The sequence below is a fragment of the Kryptolebias marmoratus genome, linkage group LG7 (genome assembly GCF_001649575.2).
Source record: "Kryptolebias marmoratus isolate JLee-2015 linkage group LG7, ASM164957v2, whole genome shotgun sequence".
NCBI lineage: Eukaryota > Metazoa > Chordata > Actinopteri > Cyprinodontiformes > Rivulidae > Kryptolebias > Kryptolebias marmoratus.
In genome coordinates this window covers 9,982,889-9,998,756 of record NC_051436.1, presented here as the reverse complement: position 1 = coordinate 9,998,756, position 15,868 = coordinate 9,982,889, and the positions used below count along the sequence as shown (strand labels likewise).

Below are 15,868 nucleotides of genomic sequence, written 5' to 3'. Positions count from 1 at the left end.
TAGTTGCACCAGCAGCTGTAGTTGCACCCACAGTTGTAGTCGCACCAGCAGCTGTAGTTGCACCAGCAGCTGTAGTAGCATCAGCACCTGTAGTTGGACCTGCAGTTGTAGTTGCAGCAGCAGCTGTAGTTGCACCCACAGTTGTAGTCGCACCAGCAGTTGTAGTCACATCAGCAGCTGTAGTTACACCAGCAGTTGTAGTCGCATCAGCAGCTGTAGTTGCACCAGCACCTGTAGTTGCACCAACAGTTGTAGTCGCACCAGCAGTTGTAGTTGCACCAGCAGCTGTAGTAGCACCAGCAGTTGTAGTCGCACCAGCAGCTGTAGTAGCACCAGCAGTTGTAGTTGCACCAGCAGTTGTAGTTGCACCAGCAGCTGTAGTAGCACCAGCAGTTGTAGTAGCACTAACAGTTGTAGTAGCATCAGAAGCTGTAGTTGGACCTGCAGTTGTAGTTGCACCAGCAGTTGTAGTAGCATCAGCAGCTGTAGTTGCATTTGGAATGGGGGCTGCAGTAGTTGGTGTTTCAGGTGCAGCTGCAATGATAAGAATAGATAATATTATGAAAAAAAGTTGTTGTCAAGAAGACATAAATACACTCATTACAAATAGAAAGAATATATTCTTTAATGAAGGCCTATATGTTCTCATTTTAAAGAAGCATTTGATCACTTTTTACATACCTTCTACTCTGATGTAATCAGGCTGAAAGGCAACCTTGTAGGTGGCATTGGTATTATTTGCAGCCTCTACTAAGGTTTGTTGAACTTCTGCAGTTGCTGGGATTTGGTCAGTTGGTGATGTTTTAATGAACTCTATACTCACATCTGCTTCAGTACCACTGAACCATACTATGCTTTGCCTACAATAAATAAATATATTCATAATGTCATAATGTAAAAAAGAACATAGACAGTATACATCAGAAATGCCCAATTTTGTCATATGTATAATTGTTTTCTCTCATTACTGATATTAAATGTACCAAGTATCAACATCGCTTGGTTTGTAAAAGCAAATGAAAAAAAATTTTAAGAAGTAAAACCTTACCTAAAAGCACGGACATGACAGCGAACGTAGCTTAGACCATATTTAGGACGATAGATATCACCAAACTGAAAAATATTAATATGGAAACATGAGAATAAAAAATTCTGAGAAACATAAAACAAAACTACATGTTATGCATACTACATTAAAAGGTGGAAAAAAAGGAAGCACTTACCGTATCGCACACTTTCTTTTCAAGATCTTTAAACTGTGGGCTGTCAGGATCATCAAGTTGCTTCACAAAAGGTTCTACAATAGTTGCTGTAACAGCATAGACTTGAGAAGGAGCTTCACTTGTCTTTGTTGTAGTAGTTGTGGCAGACATGGTAGGAGGTTTTGTAGCTGTTGGAGTAGCTGTGGTTGTAGGAGCTGTTGCAGTTCTGTTTGGAGCAGTTATGGTTGTGGTTGGAGCAGTTGTGGTTGTTGCTGGGTTACCTGTAGTTCTTAAAGTTGATGTGGCTGTGGTTGGAGCAACTGTGGTTCTAGTTGGAGCATTTGAAGCTGGAGCAGCTGTGGTTGTAGGAGCTGTTGCAGTTCTGTTTGGAGCAGTTATGGTTGTGGTTGGAGCAGTTGTGGTTGTTGCTGGGTTACCTGTAGTTCTTAAAGTTGATGTGGTTGTGGTTGGAGCAACTGTGGTTGTAGTTGGAGCATTTGTAGCTGGAGCAGCTGTGGTTATTGAAGCCGCTGCATTTCCGGGAGAAGCAGTTGTGAATGTTGTTAAGGCAGATCTAGTTGTGATTGGAACAGTTTTTGTTGTGGTTGGAGCATCTGTGGTTCTGGTTAGAGCAATTGTAGTTGGAGTAGCTGTGGCTGTAGGAGCTGTTGCACTTGTGGTTGGACCAGATGTGGTTGTTGTTGAGGTATCTGCACTTGTTGAAGTTGATGTGGGTGTGGTTGAAGCAACTGTGGTCAGAGCAATCGCAGTTGGAGTAGCTGTGGTTGTAGGAGCCATTGCAGTTGTTGGAGCAGCTGTGGTTGTGGTTGGGGTACCTATAGTTCCTACAGTTGATGTGGTTGGGGTTGGGCCAACTATAGTTCTGGTTGGAGTGATTGTAATTGAAGTAGCTGTGGTTGTAGGAGCTGTTGCAGTTATGGTTGTGGTTGGAGCAACTGTGGTCAGAGCAATAATAATTGGAGTAGCTGTGGTTGTAGAAGCTATTGCAGTTGTTGGTGGAGCAGTTTTGGTTGTTGTTTGAGCACCCGTGGTTGTTGTTGTTGGGGTACCTGCACTTGTTGAAGTTGATGTGGTAGTGGTTGGAGCACTTGTAGTTGGAATAACTGTAGTTATCGGAGCCATTGCAGTTGTGGTTGGAGCAGTTGTGGTTGTGGCTAGAGCAGCTGTGGTTGTTGTTGGGGTACCTGTAGTTCTTGAAGTTGATGTAGTAGTGGTTGGAGCACTTGTAGTTGGAATAACTGTAGTTTTCGGAGCCGTTGCAGTTGTGGTTGGAGCAGTTGTGGTTGGAGCAGTTGTGGTTGCGATTGGTGCAGCTGTAGTTGTTGTTGGGCTACATGTAGTTATTGAAGTTGATGTGGTAGTGGTTGGAGCACTTGTAGTTGGAATAACTGTAGTTATTGGAGCCGTTGTGGTTGGAGCAGCTGTGGTTGTTGTTGGGGTACCTGTAGTTCTTGAAGTTGATGTGGTTGTAGTTGGAGCAACTGTGGTTCTATTTGGAACAATTGTAGTTGGAGTAGCTGTGGTTGTAGGAGCTGTTGCAGTTCTGGTTGCAGCAGTTGTGGTTAGAGCAGCTGTGGTTGTTGTTTGGGTATCTGTAGTTGTCGAAGTTGATGTGGTAGAAGTTGAAACAATTGTAGTTGGAATAACTGTAGATTTCGGAGCCGTTGCAGTTGTGGTTGAAGCCGTTGTGGTTGGAGCAGCTGTAGTTGTTGGGCTAACTGTAGTTATTGAAGTTGATGTGGTAGTGGTTGGAGCACTTGTAGTTGGAATAACTGTAGTTATCGGAGCCGTTGTGGTTGGAGCAGTTGTGTTCTTGGATAGAGCAGCTGTGGTTGTTGTTGGGGTACCTGTAGTTGTTGAAGTTGATGTGGTTGTAGTTGGAGCAACTGTGGTTCTAGGTATCGGAGCACTAGTGGTTGGAACACTTGTAGTTGGAATAACTGTAGTTACGGGAGCTGTTGTGGTTGGAGCAGCTGTGGTTGTTGTTGGGCTACCTGTAGTTCGTGAAGTTGATGTGGTTGTAGTTGGAGCAACTGTGGTTCTAGTTGGAACAATTGTAGTTGGAGCAGCTGTAGTTGTAGTTGAAGTTGATGTGGTTGTGGTTGGAGTACTTGTAGTTGGAATAACTGTAGTTATCAGAGCTGTTGCAGTTGAGGGTGGAGCAGTTGTAGTTGTGGTAGGAGCAGCTGTGGGTAGATTCAGAGCAGGTCTGTTTAAATCAGGGAGGGGTAATAATGTGGCAGCTGTAGTTGTTGTTGGAACAGTAGTTGTAGTTGTGGTTGGAGCAGCGGTTGCTGTTGAGGTATCTGCATTTGTTGAAGCATATGTAGTTGAGGGTGGAGCAGTTGTAGCTGTGGTAGGAGCATCTGTGGGTAGATTCAGAGCAGGTAAGTTTAAATCAGGGAGGGGTAATATTGTGGCAGTTGTAGTTGTTGTTGGTACAGTAGTTGTTGAAGCAGTTGTAGTTGTGGTTGGAGCAGCTGTGGGTATTGTTGAGGCAGTTGTAGGTATTGTTGAAGATATTGTGGTTGGAGCATCTGTAGTTGTTGAAGCAGTTGTGGTTGTGGTTGGAGCAACTATTGGTAAATTAAGAGCAGGAAAAGTTAGAGCAGGGAGAGTTAACTCTGTGGCAACTGTGGTTGTGATTGGAGCAGCTGTAGTTGTTAAAGCAGTTGTAGTTGTTGTTGGGGCACCTGTGGTTGTTGTTGTATCAGCTGTGGTTGTTGTTAGCATAGGAGTGGTTGGAGCAACTATTGGTAAAGTAAGAGCAGGTAAGGTTAGAGCAGGGATAGTTAACACTGTGGCAACTGTGGTTGTGGTTGGAGTAGCTGTAGTTGTTGGGGTAGCTGTGGTTGTTGTTGGAACAGCTGTGGATGTTTGTGGTGCAGCTGTAGTTTTTGTTGGTATAGTAGTTGTTGAAACAGATGTAGTTGAGATTGGACCAGCTGTGCTTGTGGTCAGAGCCAATGTGGTTGTTTTTGAGGCAGTTGTAGGTACTATTGAAGGAGTTGTGGTTGGTGCATCCGTAGTTGTTGAAGCAGTTGTGGTAGTGGCTGGAGCAAGTAAGGGTAAATTTAGAGCAGGTAAGTTTAGATCAGGGACAGTCAAAAGTGTGGCAACTGCGGTTGTGGTTAAAGCAGTTGTAGTTGTTAAAGCAGTTGTGGTTGTTGTTGGGGCTCCTGTGGTTGTTGGTGGAGCAACTGTAGTTGTGGTTGGTTCGGCTGTGGTTGTTGTTGGGGCAGCTGTGGTTGAAGTTGTTGAAGCAGTTGTTGTTGGTACAGTAGTTGTTAAAGCAGATGTAGTTGTGATTGGCGCAGCTGATGTAGTTGGCATATCCTTACTTGTTGAAACAGATGGAGTTGCGATTGGAGAAGCTGTGCTTGTGGTCGGAGCTGCTGTGGGTATTGTTGAGGCAGTTGTAGCTGCTATTGAAGTAGTTGTGGTTGGAGCATCTGTAGTTGTTGAAGCAGTTGTGGTAGTGGCTGGAGCAAGTAAGGGTAAATTTAGAGCAGGTAAGTTTAGATCAGGGACAGTCAACAGTGTGGCATCTGTGGTTGTGGTTAAGGCAGTTGTAGTTGTTGAAGCAGTTGTGGTTGTTGTAGCTCTTGTAGTTGTTGTTGGGGCAGCTGTGGTTGATGTTAGGGCACCTGTGGTTGTTGTTGGAGCAACCATAGTTGTGGTTGGTTCGGCTGTGGTTGTTGTTAGGGCAGCTGTGGTTGTTGGTGGAACAACTGTAGTTGTGGTTGGTTCGGCTGTGTTTGTTGTTGGGGCAACTGTGGTTGTTGGTGGAGCACCTGTAGTTGTGGTTGGAGCTTCTGTGGTTGTTGGGGCAGCTGTGGTCGTTGTTGTGGCAGTTATAGTGGTTGTTGGATCTCCTGTCATTGTTGGTGGAGCAACTGTAGTTGTGGTTGGATCGGCTGTGGTTGTTGGTGGAGCACCTGTAGTTGTTGTTGGGGCAGCTGTGGTTGTTGGTGGAACAACTGTAGTTGTGGTTGGTTCGGCTGTGTTTGTTGTTGGGGCAACTGTGGTTGTTGGTGGAGCACCTGTAGTTGTGGTTGGAGCTTCTGTGGTTGTTGGGGCAGCTGTGGTCGTTGTTGTGGCAGTTATAGTGGTTGTTGGATCTCCTGTCATTGTTGGTGGAGCAACTGTAGTTGTGGTTGGATCGGCTGTGGTTGTTGGTGGAGCACCTGTAGTTGTTGTTGGGGCAGCTGTGGTTGTTGGTGGAACAACTGTAGTTGTGGTTGGTTCGGCTGTGTTTGTTGTTGGGGCAACTGTGGTTGTTGGTGGAGCACCTGTAGTTGTGGTTGGAGCTTCTGTGGTTGTTGGGGCAGCTGTGGTCGTTGTTGTGGCAGTTATAGTGGTTGTTGGATCTCCTGTCATTGTTGGTGGAGCAACTGTAGTTGTGGTTGGATCGGCTGTGGTTGTTGGTGGAGCACCTGTAGTTGTTGTTGGGGCAGCTGTGGTTGTTGGTGGAACAACTGTAGTTGTGGTTGGTTCGGCTGTGTTTGTTGTTGGGGCAACTGTGGTTGTTGGTGGAGCACCTGTAGTTGTGGTTGGAGCTTCTGTGGTTGTTGGGGCAGCTGTGGTCGTTGTTGTGGCAGTTATAGTGGTTGTTGGATCTCCTGTCATTGTTGGTGGAGCAACTGTAGTTGTGGTTGGATCGGCTGTGGTTGTTGGTGGAGCACCTGTAGTTGTTGTTGGGGCAGCTGTGGTTGTTGGTGGAACAACTGTAGTTGTGGTTGGTTCGGCTGTGTTTGTTGTTGGGGCAACTGTGGTTGTTGGTGGAGCACCTGTAGTTGTGGTTGGAGCTTCTGTGGTTGTTGGGGCAGCTGTGGTCGTTGTTGTGGCAGTTATAGTGGTTGTTGGATCTCCTGTCATTGTTGGTGGAGCAACTGTAGTTGTGGTTGGATCGGCTGTGGTTGTTGGTGGAGCACCTGTAGTTGTTGTTGGGGCAGCTGTGGTTGTTGGTGGAACAACTGTAGTTGTGGTTGGTTCGGCTGTGTTTGTTGTTGGGGCAACTGTGGTTGTTGGTGGAGCACCTGTAGTTGTGGTTGGAGCTTCTGTGGTTGTTGGGGCAGCTGTGGTCGTTGTTGTGGCAGTTATAGTGGTTGTTGGATCTCCTGTCATTGTTGGTGGAGCAACTGTAGTTGTGGTTGGATCGGCTGTGGTTGTTGGTGGAGCACCTGTAGTTGTTGTTGGGGCAGCTGTGGTTGTTGGTGGAACAACTGTAGTTGTGGTTGGTTCGGCTGTGTTTGTTGTTGGGGCAACTGTGGTTGTTGGTGGAGCACCTGTAGTTGTGGTTGGAGCTTCTGTGGTTGTTGGGGCAGCTGTGGTCGTTGTTGTGGCAGTTATAGTGGTTGTTGGATCTCCTGTCATTGTTGGTGGAGCAACTGTAGTTGTGGTTGGATCGGCTGTGGTTGTTGGTGGAGCACCTGTAGTTGTTGTTGGGGCAGCTGTGGTTGTTGGTGGAACAACTGTAGTTGTGGTTGGTTCGGCTGTGTTTGTTGTTGGGGCAACTGTGGTTGTTGGTGGAGCACCTGTAGTTGTGGTTGGAGCTTCTGTGGTTGTTGGGGCAGCTGTGGNAGTGTGGCATCTGTGGTTGTGGTTAAGGCAGTTGTAGTTGTTGAAGCAGTTGTGGTTGTTGTTGGGGCTCCTGTAGTTGTTTTTGTTGCCTCTTGACTTGAAGAAATTGTGGTTGTGGCAGCTGCAGGAGTTAGAAGTTGAGTGACTTTCATTAGTGCTGGCATAGCTGTTTATTTTGTACAACATATCAGTATTTTTCTTTCAATCTTATGTAAATTTCATGTATTTAATCATAGCCATTTCGCATATTTACTTACCTAATATTAGTAAAAATGTTAAGAGTTTTTCACTCCCCATCCTTAACTGATGTTTATCCTCTAGTAACTAAAACAAACAGAACAAACAAAAAATAGTTGTCATTGAAGGTCAAACGATTTTAGACATCTTTTGACAAGTCATTTCAAATTATCTTTCTTTTCAGAATTGTCATAAAAAAACTCAACTAGGGAAATGTCTTGTAACCTGACATGAAACCTTAATATAAATACAAAGATGAATTCTTTTTACACCAATTTCATATTTTACTGCCGTCTTGTTTGGCCTCGTATTTTCGATTGTCTAATTGTCTCCTTTTGAGACACTCATCAGGATACAATAGCTGTTACTGTTAACAATTACTGTTTTGTGTTCCTTTAAGTTAATTCATGCACATTACTAACTATTCATATACTGGCTCCTTGTCTTGTACTCTTAGCGTCCAGGTATATGTCTTCATAAAGAAAACGGAGTCAAGCCCTCACAGTTTTCAGGTCAGTGACATTTCTGTTTAGTGAATGACACATAGTCTGCATTACTTCTATAAATTGGTTATCACTCGCTTACCTTATATTTAACAGCCTAACAAAATGTTCCTTAACTGTATTTAAGCTACCACTACTTCTTGCTTATCTGTAAGACAAAGTAATTCAAAAAAATATTTCTCTAATCATCCAACCAAACTCAACACTTTGCACAGGAAACTGGTCATTTTTTTGTTTGAAATGCATATGTTACAACATTATTATTTGCTAAAGTAAGTTGACGTTTTATTAGAAATCCATTAAAAACCCAAGTGCAGTAACACAATTGTTGTTTCTTCTAAATCTTCTAAATACAAAATAATTTACTTTTACAGTAAACAAACCATTTACAATTGGCTGGTTCAGTGTATTTTTAAATTCTTCAGGTGTCATTCCACACAATCCTTGAACAGTTTTTCTAAACATTTGTTTATACACTCACTGGCCATTATATTAGATACACCAGTTTGACTGCTTGTTAACACAAATAGCTAACCAGGCAATCACATGGCAGCAACTCAGTGCATTTAGGCATCTAGGTGTGGTGAAGATGACTTCCTGAAGTTTGAGCCAAGCAGCCGAATGAGAAAGAAAGGGGATTTACTCTAAGCAATTTTGAATGTGGCCTGTTTGTTAGTCTGAGTATTTCAGAAACTGCTGATCTACTGGGATTTTCACACACAACCTTCTCTATGGTTCTTGAAGCAGATGGGCTACAGCAGCAGAGGAGCACACATGGTGCCGCTATGAACAGGAAACTGAGGCTAGACTCAAAATATTGGACATTAAGAGACAAGAAAAACATTGTCTGGTCTGATGAGTCTCTGTATGCCCTAGAGATCAGCAGTTTCTAAAATACTCAGACCAATCCGCCTGACACAGACAACCTGAGTGTCCTGAGAAACTACAGGTTTTACTGGGCCTTCTAGACTGCTGCGGTGGTCTTTATATTCTATTTTAGGTCACTGCTGATGTGTGTTCCCAGAAACTACTATCTAAAAGCTATTGCTTATCCTGAGTGGAAGGTGCACATCCTCTTTCTGCCCAAAGCCCAAGATGAGCTCCTTTGTCTTCCCAATGTTTAAGAGCGACAGGTTGTTTTGAGCACACTATCCTATCAATCACCTGACTTCAGGTGAAGAGAGAGTATAGAGCAGGGTTAGACATGCACCCTTGTCTCCCGTGCTTAGTGTCAGGCCTGGGGAGTGGTGGGTCCAAGTCTCACTGTTTGTGGAGGGTTGGTAATTTAACCTTCTTACCAACCTGTAGCTACCTAATTAGTATATTGGGGAAGTTGCCTAAAAGTAGAGCTATAATCCACAAAAAGCAGCCTTACATAGGCCTCTTTCTGCTCTAAATAACTCTTGCAATATAAAGTAGTATTTAAAGCAGGGGTCTCTAATCCTGGTCCTCCAGGGCCACTATCCTGCATGTGTTACTTGTTTCTCTGCTCCAACACACCTGATTCAGAGGTTAAATCACCTCTTCATGTTCTGCAGAAGCCTGTTAATCACCCATTCATTCAAATCAGGTGTGTTGGAGGATAGCTGCAGGATAGTGGCCCTCGAGGACCAGGATAGGAGACCACTTGTTTAAAGCATCCTCCTTGTAGCTACCTGCCCTGTAGGTGTACTGATGCTTGTCCAAGGCAGAAGAAAGAGCTTTTTTCATGCAGCCCAGAACAAATCTCTTAAGTGGCTGTGAAACAGCTGCTGTTAGGGCCACTGGTATGTAGTCATTAAGGGAACTGTTGTTAAATTTCTTGGACATCAGGATGATAGAGCAGATTTCTAACAGGCCGGAACAGTAGCATTCTTCAAAGATTAAAGATGTCTGCTAAAGGAGGTTGAAGGGTTGGTGGACACATAAATGCATTGAATAGCTGCCATGTGACTGGCTGATTAGTTTTTTGTGTTAACAAACTACTGACCAGTGAGTATATTTATTTAAATTTTAATAATATGAAAAAGAACTGTTAGGTTTAGTCTTTAGTCTTTCTGGCACATGATATGACCATGGCACAATCCTGCAGTCTTGTTTATCAGAAAAACAGCAAAGTTAGTCAAATGATCAAAAGGAAATGGCATGGCTATAAGGAATCTAAAATAGTAAAAAAAATAAAGTAGAATTTAATAAAAATGATGAAAGCAGAATGTTTAAACAGCTGTCCCACGGCTGTCTGAAACAGGGTTCTTTACCTGCGTCTACCAACCCTTCAACCTCCTTTTTTAAGCCTGTGTTACTTTTTATTTATGTTTTCATCTTCAATGCAGGTGAAGTTTATGTATTAATAATTACAGGATGCATAAGAAACACTGCCTCTGTAAAGCCGTTCTGACAAAAAATAAGTTAAACCTTCTAAATATTAAAAAAAATAAAAAATATAGCACCAGACCACGTTTTAGTACATGATGAGTTTGGAATAAAATGCAAGGAATTATAAATTATCCCCTCCCACTAACTTTATCTTTCATTTCAAGGTGAAATAAAAATTTGAAATAAAATATTTTAATGTGTGTTAATATTGGTGTGTTTGTTGTTTATAGTTATCTCTTTGGTGGTACTGAACAACACATACTGTAAATCTGGAAAAAAAATAATTATTTACATTTTTTAACAATAAAATACATCATTTTGTCACTGAATAAGTTCAAGAAACTTGTTTAGTTTCTGCTGAAATTTCATAAATAGAATCTATATTATGAAATATTTTTCAAATTTAAGGTATATGAGTTGAAGTCTTATTTTCAATTAAGAACATTAAATGTCCCCAAAAAATTATTGCATTTCACATTTTCCTGATTGATAATATTATTATTATTTTGTCAGGCAATGCACGATAAATAAAGAAAAATCAATAAGCTATTTTTGAATACCATCAATTATATTTTTGCAATTTAATAATTAAATACATTCACACAGATACTATATATTCAGAAAATGTACCTACCCAAAGCAGAAGAAAAATTCAGAAGTTCTTTAAAGTGTCTGGAAACTTTCTTGCCACTGTTGGAACTGTGTTCCCTTCTCCTTCGACACCCTATATATATTATCTGCATACTAAGATTGACGTAAGTTAGAGGGAAATAAAATTATATGTCTGTAAGGAGAAACAAAGAAAAAAATCTGTGCCAATAGGATTTTGAAGTCACAGCTATCCTGCTGGCACAGTGACAAACCCCAGAGGTATTGTTTTTTTTGTTCCACTCAAGCAAACATATCAGACGTAATTATTCTGTCTGGCTCTTCTGAACAGAGGTGTGGTCCTTGAAAATCTAAAGCGTTCCGTTAATTTTTTGAGTTGTTACATTGGTGAGTACGTCAAGTCAAAAATAGGGTGTTTTTTTTTCACTATCTCTGTGCGTCTCAGACAGTTTTTACTTTAGGTCTTGCAGCGTAGTCACAAATACTTTCAAACCTATTTTATTATCTAAAGAAATTAATAAGTGGCACGTTGGTTCTTGTATGTGAAAAGCTCATAAACTCATAAATCAACAAGCAACTTTTGTGTTAGTGGCGCCGCTAATACAAAAACTTGTGAATTATGCTGAAAGCTGAGTGTGTGCCAGGAAACCAACCAATTTAAATAAACTCCACCAGTTCTGCCTAAAAGAGTGGTCAAATATCCACCTAGACTTATACCATAAGCTTGTTGGTGGCTACAAAAAGTGTGTGATTGAGGTGCAGCTTTCTAAAGCACATTTAACTAGATATAAGTGGATATCTGTGTTTATATAGCTTGTATGTCTATTTTTGACCCTGTGTGGGTTGAAGAAAAACCCAAAACAAAATTCAAACTTGTTTTTAAAAATCAGTGAAATTTTATGTTCTCAATTTATGTGACTTTCATCCTAAACAAGAGGTAAATGTAACTAGTAGCAAAACACAAAAATGTATGGGTACACAGTGAGTTTATTGAAAATGGTGGTGTTTCAAAATGCAAGGAAGAATCAGAGGAAATACAAAAGAATAGGCCAAAACAAACAAACACAAAAGATTTTTAAAAAATCATTCTCAAAGTGAGTTTACAAAATCGTATAAACGCACACTTTGTGTTAAAGTAATGTGTTGATTATAGCCTTCAGCTTCACTAATGTGCTAGCTATAAGCATATAGTGACAGTAATGTTTTTTTAAAGCCATTTGAAGAAAACAAAGTTCATTTCGTTTAACTAATTTACACAAGCAAAGATAACTGCAAATCTTTTCTTTTAAACTTACTTTTATTACCAGCACACATTTACTTTAAAGATAAAATATACAGAAAATTATCTGACAATTTTTATGCATGCAGATATAAATAGAAGAACTCCTGACCACACAACCACAAATATGTCTGAAGTAACTCTGATTATTACGCAGAGCACAACTTGTTTTCACTTCACTTCACTTTCACTTTGTCCGACATAAGAATGTTTTTTTTATGTTTAGCAGCCTGCTTCATCAGAAAAGAAAGTCAAGCGGCACGTGAGAATCTTTTGTGAGAAACCGCCATCCTACGAACACCACAAACAGTGAATCTGCTTCTTTGTGTAGAAGGAACCAAAGGCTGGAGCTTGTTGGTTTCTTACTGGTTCTTATTTAGGACCTGTTCCGGACAATGCGTTATTTGTAATTCAGAAACTCAAGAGTTACTAAAACTTTACTTTTTAACAGGTAAATTCTTTCAGACGTTGGTGGCTTCAAGAAAATCCAAGGAAATGAAAAGGGGTAAAGAAAAGGTAGCACATCTAAAAATATAGACCTGCCAGTCCAAGTTCGATAATGGCTTTAATACCTGGTTAAATCTGAAACAAACAAACATTGTGGTCATGCATACTTTGTATGTTTGTAGATTTGTACACTACTAAATGTACCCCCTACTTTGGTTCAGTGCATTTTTATGCACTATATTTTTAGCATTAGTGTATTTTATATCAATATTTTTAGTTTTAGTATTATATTTAGTATTATTATTTTTGATTTAATATCTTTTTTGTTGCTGTTGTCTGTATGTCATATAACTACTGCTGCTGTGACCCTTTCATTTCCTGCAAAGGATTAATAACGTAGCCATCATCATACTGAGAGGTCAACACACTAAACCAAGGGAGATTATTTGCATTTATGCCATGTATTGCCACATAGTAGACAGAACTTTTAGAATGAGATTTAAGCTATATTTTTAAATCGCTGCTGGACCTTTTTGAGTGAAGTTTGCACATTCTCTCTGTATCTTTGTGGATTTTTACCAAGTACTTCAGTTTCCTCCCGAAGTCTAAAAAAATGGTCTACTCCGGTGAGTTTAGCTTTACCAATAAAAACACGAAGAAAGAACTCAAACTACCACACCTTGTTGCCCAGAGCCAGTAATTTAAACCCACATAAGTATGATTGTGTTAACTTTTCTATTGATGCTCCAAGAGAAGAAGCAAATTTAAGCACCAAAAAAAACTCACTTTTATCTATGCGTGTAATTTAAATATTCTACATTAAGTACATACATGACAGACATTTTATCAGGATGACTTATAAAACAAATAGAGCTCGATAAGTCAGAGGTTAACACAATTATTTATGAATACGCAATACGTTAATCATAAAAAAATTTAATTAGACTGAGAACTTAGCCTCAGGTATAATTACGCCTTAGAATGTGTGACCAAAACGCGTCACCTGTTAATGTCATAGGCACCACAATGAAATGAACTACGTGACTGATAGAAGGACATTAAATCTACATCTAAATTTCTGAAGCACTCAAATTCTGTTCAGGCAGTGAGTTTCCTAATAGATGTGTTCAGATGTGCAGAAACTGGTTGAAGCTCGGAGGCCTAATGTTTGAACAAACCACCTTTTTTATTGTCACATGTGACTAAAATATCGTCAGCTTTTTGTTATGTTGTTTGTCTATAAATTAGTTTATTTTTTGAGCACTTCAGTCTGCCTGCATTCTGGGTTTCAACCTACAACTCTAGACCTGTCAGGCAGCAAGTTCTGCAGCAGCTGGTTAACCCCTCTTGATAGATGCTGTATATTAATGTACAAAGTTTCCTATTTATTCCTTGTTTTTACCTGTGACCCACAGCAAAAAAGCTAAATAAAGCAGCATTGTAAGGAAGAACATGACGAGCATGCTTTTCCCTCATGACTCACTACATGTCTACATATCTGCACGTCTTCACAGAAGACATCAGGCCAGTTGGTGGTGTTGTTTTTCCAATCTGATGAATGCTTAAGATGTCTGCCATAATATTTGACCTAAGCAAACGCAAAGTAGCTGTAACTTATGTTATAGATACTGAGCTAGTTTTTGGTGTGATAGTGGCAGAGAGTCGATCACTAACAAATTGTGCAAAATTTTTGTTTGAAACTTCAGCATTAACTAATCCTGCCATAACTAAATGACTTTAGCCAATACCAAGATGGTTCCAAATTAGTCAGTTTTACAGATACTGTGCTAAAATCTGGTGTGGTAGTAGCTGGTAGTCACCCCTAACACATAGCTCAAGCTCTAATTAAACACTGGCATACAACCTAACTCCTACAGTTAAGGAGAAATGACAAAAAAAAAATGCCTCTGAAGAATTTAATGATTGAAGTTCCCCCAAAGATTTAAAGATCAAACAGGAAGATGTTTTAACATGTAATTTCAAAATAAAGATCATTACAGTTTAAACAAATTGTTAATAAATTTACAGACAAAAACCAAAGTTCATGAAGGAAAAAAATAAGCACTGATACTCATTACAAATAGAAAGAATATATTCTTTAATGAAGTCCTACATTTTTTCACTTTCTGCTCACTCGTCCTCTTCCTCCCTCCTTCCTCTTAGTGTACAGTCTCAGGGTGCTGGACTTAGGCTGAAACCCTCCGTGCATTGTGAGGAGCTCTCGTGTCCTGATGTCAGTGGCTTCTATCTCCTCCTTTGGCCAGTTTCTTATCTGATGACTGGCACAGCATGTGTGTTGATGGCTTGGACTTTGTTCTTACCATTCAGCTGGCCCTTCAGGACCTGCCTTACTCTCTGTAGGTATTTGGTTGCTTCCTCATCCTGGTTGCCATTTATCTGCAGGAGTCCAAGGTACTTGTAGCCGTCCTTCAGGGAGTTCAACCGCTTCAGTTGTGATTTCTATGCTTCTGTTGGACACCAGTCGGCTGCACTTATCAAGTCTGAATGACATACCAATGTCCTTGCTGTATATCCTGGTGAGGAGGATCAGTTAGTTGATGTCTTGCTCACTTTAGGCATACAGCTTGATGTCATTCATGTAGAGGAGGTGACTGATGACTGTTCCACTTTAGAACCGGTATCCATATCCACTCTTTGTAGTCATCTGTCTGAGAGGGTTCAGGCTTATGCAGAACAGGAGTTGGGACAAAGCATCACCTTGGTATATGCCGCATTTGATACTGACTTCTGCAATCGGCCTCTAGAGTTGTCTTCCATATTTCCGTTGAGTTTTCAATGAAGGGTCGTAGCTCCAGTGGATTAGTCTGCTTTATGGACATATTTTGCTGGTTTTGACTTATTGATGTGACCATTTCTAACGCTGGACGTCATGTGGTCTTATTAAATGCAGGTATAGCGTGGAGCATTAAACCTGTTGTGTCAAACAGTGTAGACAATCTGTTTAAAAATCCATGTGTGAGAATATAATTAGAACATAAATTATCAGTCATCAGCTTGGTGCTGACTGACTGGAAATAAACAGAACACAGAATACTAAGACAGAGGGGAGATATTCAACAGAAATCCACACTGGATTTCTACTGCCCGCTAGAGAATAAAAATTAAAACAAATAGGAACAATTTGTATGTATAAGGTTGTTTATTGTAAACACATTTTACATTCTCTTTACATGACTGAGACAAAAGTTTAAAATTACAGGTAATAATTGTGTTAATGTATAATCTTAAAATTGGTATCTTGTAAAGAATTTATTTTATGATTGCACAGAAAATAGGAAAAGTACTGAAAACAGAACATTTTAAATCTAAATATATTCGAAAGAAAAACTGTTAGTTATACAGGACATTGTTCAGACAAAATTTCCTTCCCTTAAAGACAGTCCTTCATGTTGAGTTTAAATAATCATAAATACATTGTTGTATAATCTAAAGACATAAATATATATATGTGACAGTGAAAACTATTTTATTACTGACTTTGACGACTTATTTTTAATTACAGATACAACTCTTTCAGAAGCATCAAAATAGTTTCCTTCATTTACTGGACTGCATGGCTCTCAGTGAGAGAAATAACAATCCAGCAAAGTTCTTTACTGCAAAAGATTAAT

The 15,868-nt window shown here is 40.2% G+C and overlaps 1 protein-coding gene across 1 annotated transcript; it reads right to left on the bottom strand.

Moving 5' to 3' along the window:
* Nucleotides 1-1,776: 1,776 nt before the first annotated feature.
* LOC119617238 (uncharacterized protein PB18E9.04c-like) lies at nt 1,777-6,816 on the bottom strand. The gene is made up of 4 exons (XM_037976730.1): nt 5,994-6,816; nt 4,762-5,908; nt 3,174-3,333; nt 1,777-2,553 (listed from the first exon to the last, which is right to left on the bottom strand). Exons 1-4 carry the CDS (start codon nt 6,814-6,816, stop codon nt 1,777-1,779), a joined length of 2,907 nt encoding a protein of 968 aa, XP_037832658.1.
* Between the last annotated feature and the right edge of the window lie 9,052 nt (nt 6,817-15,868).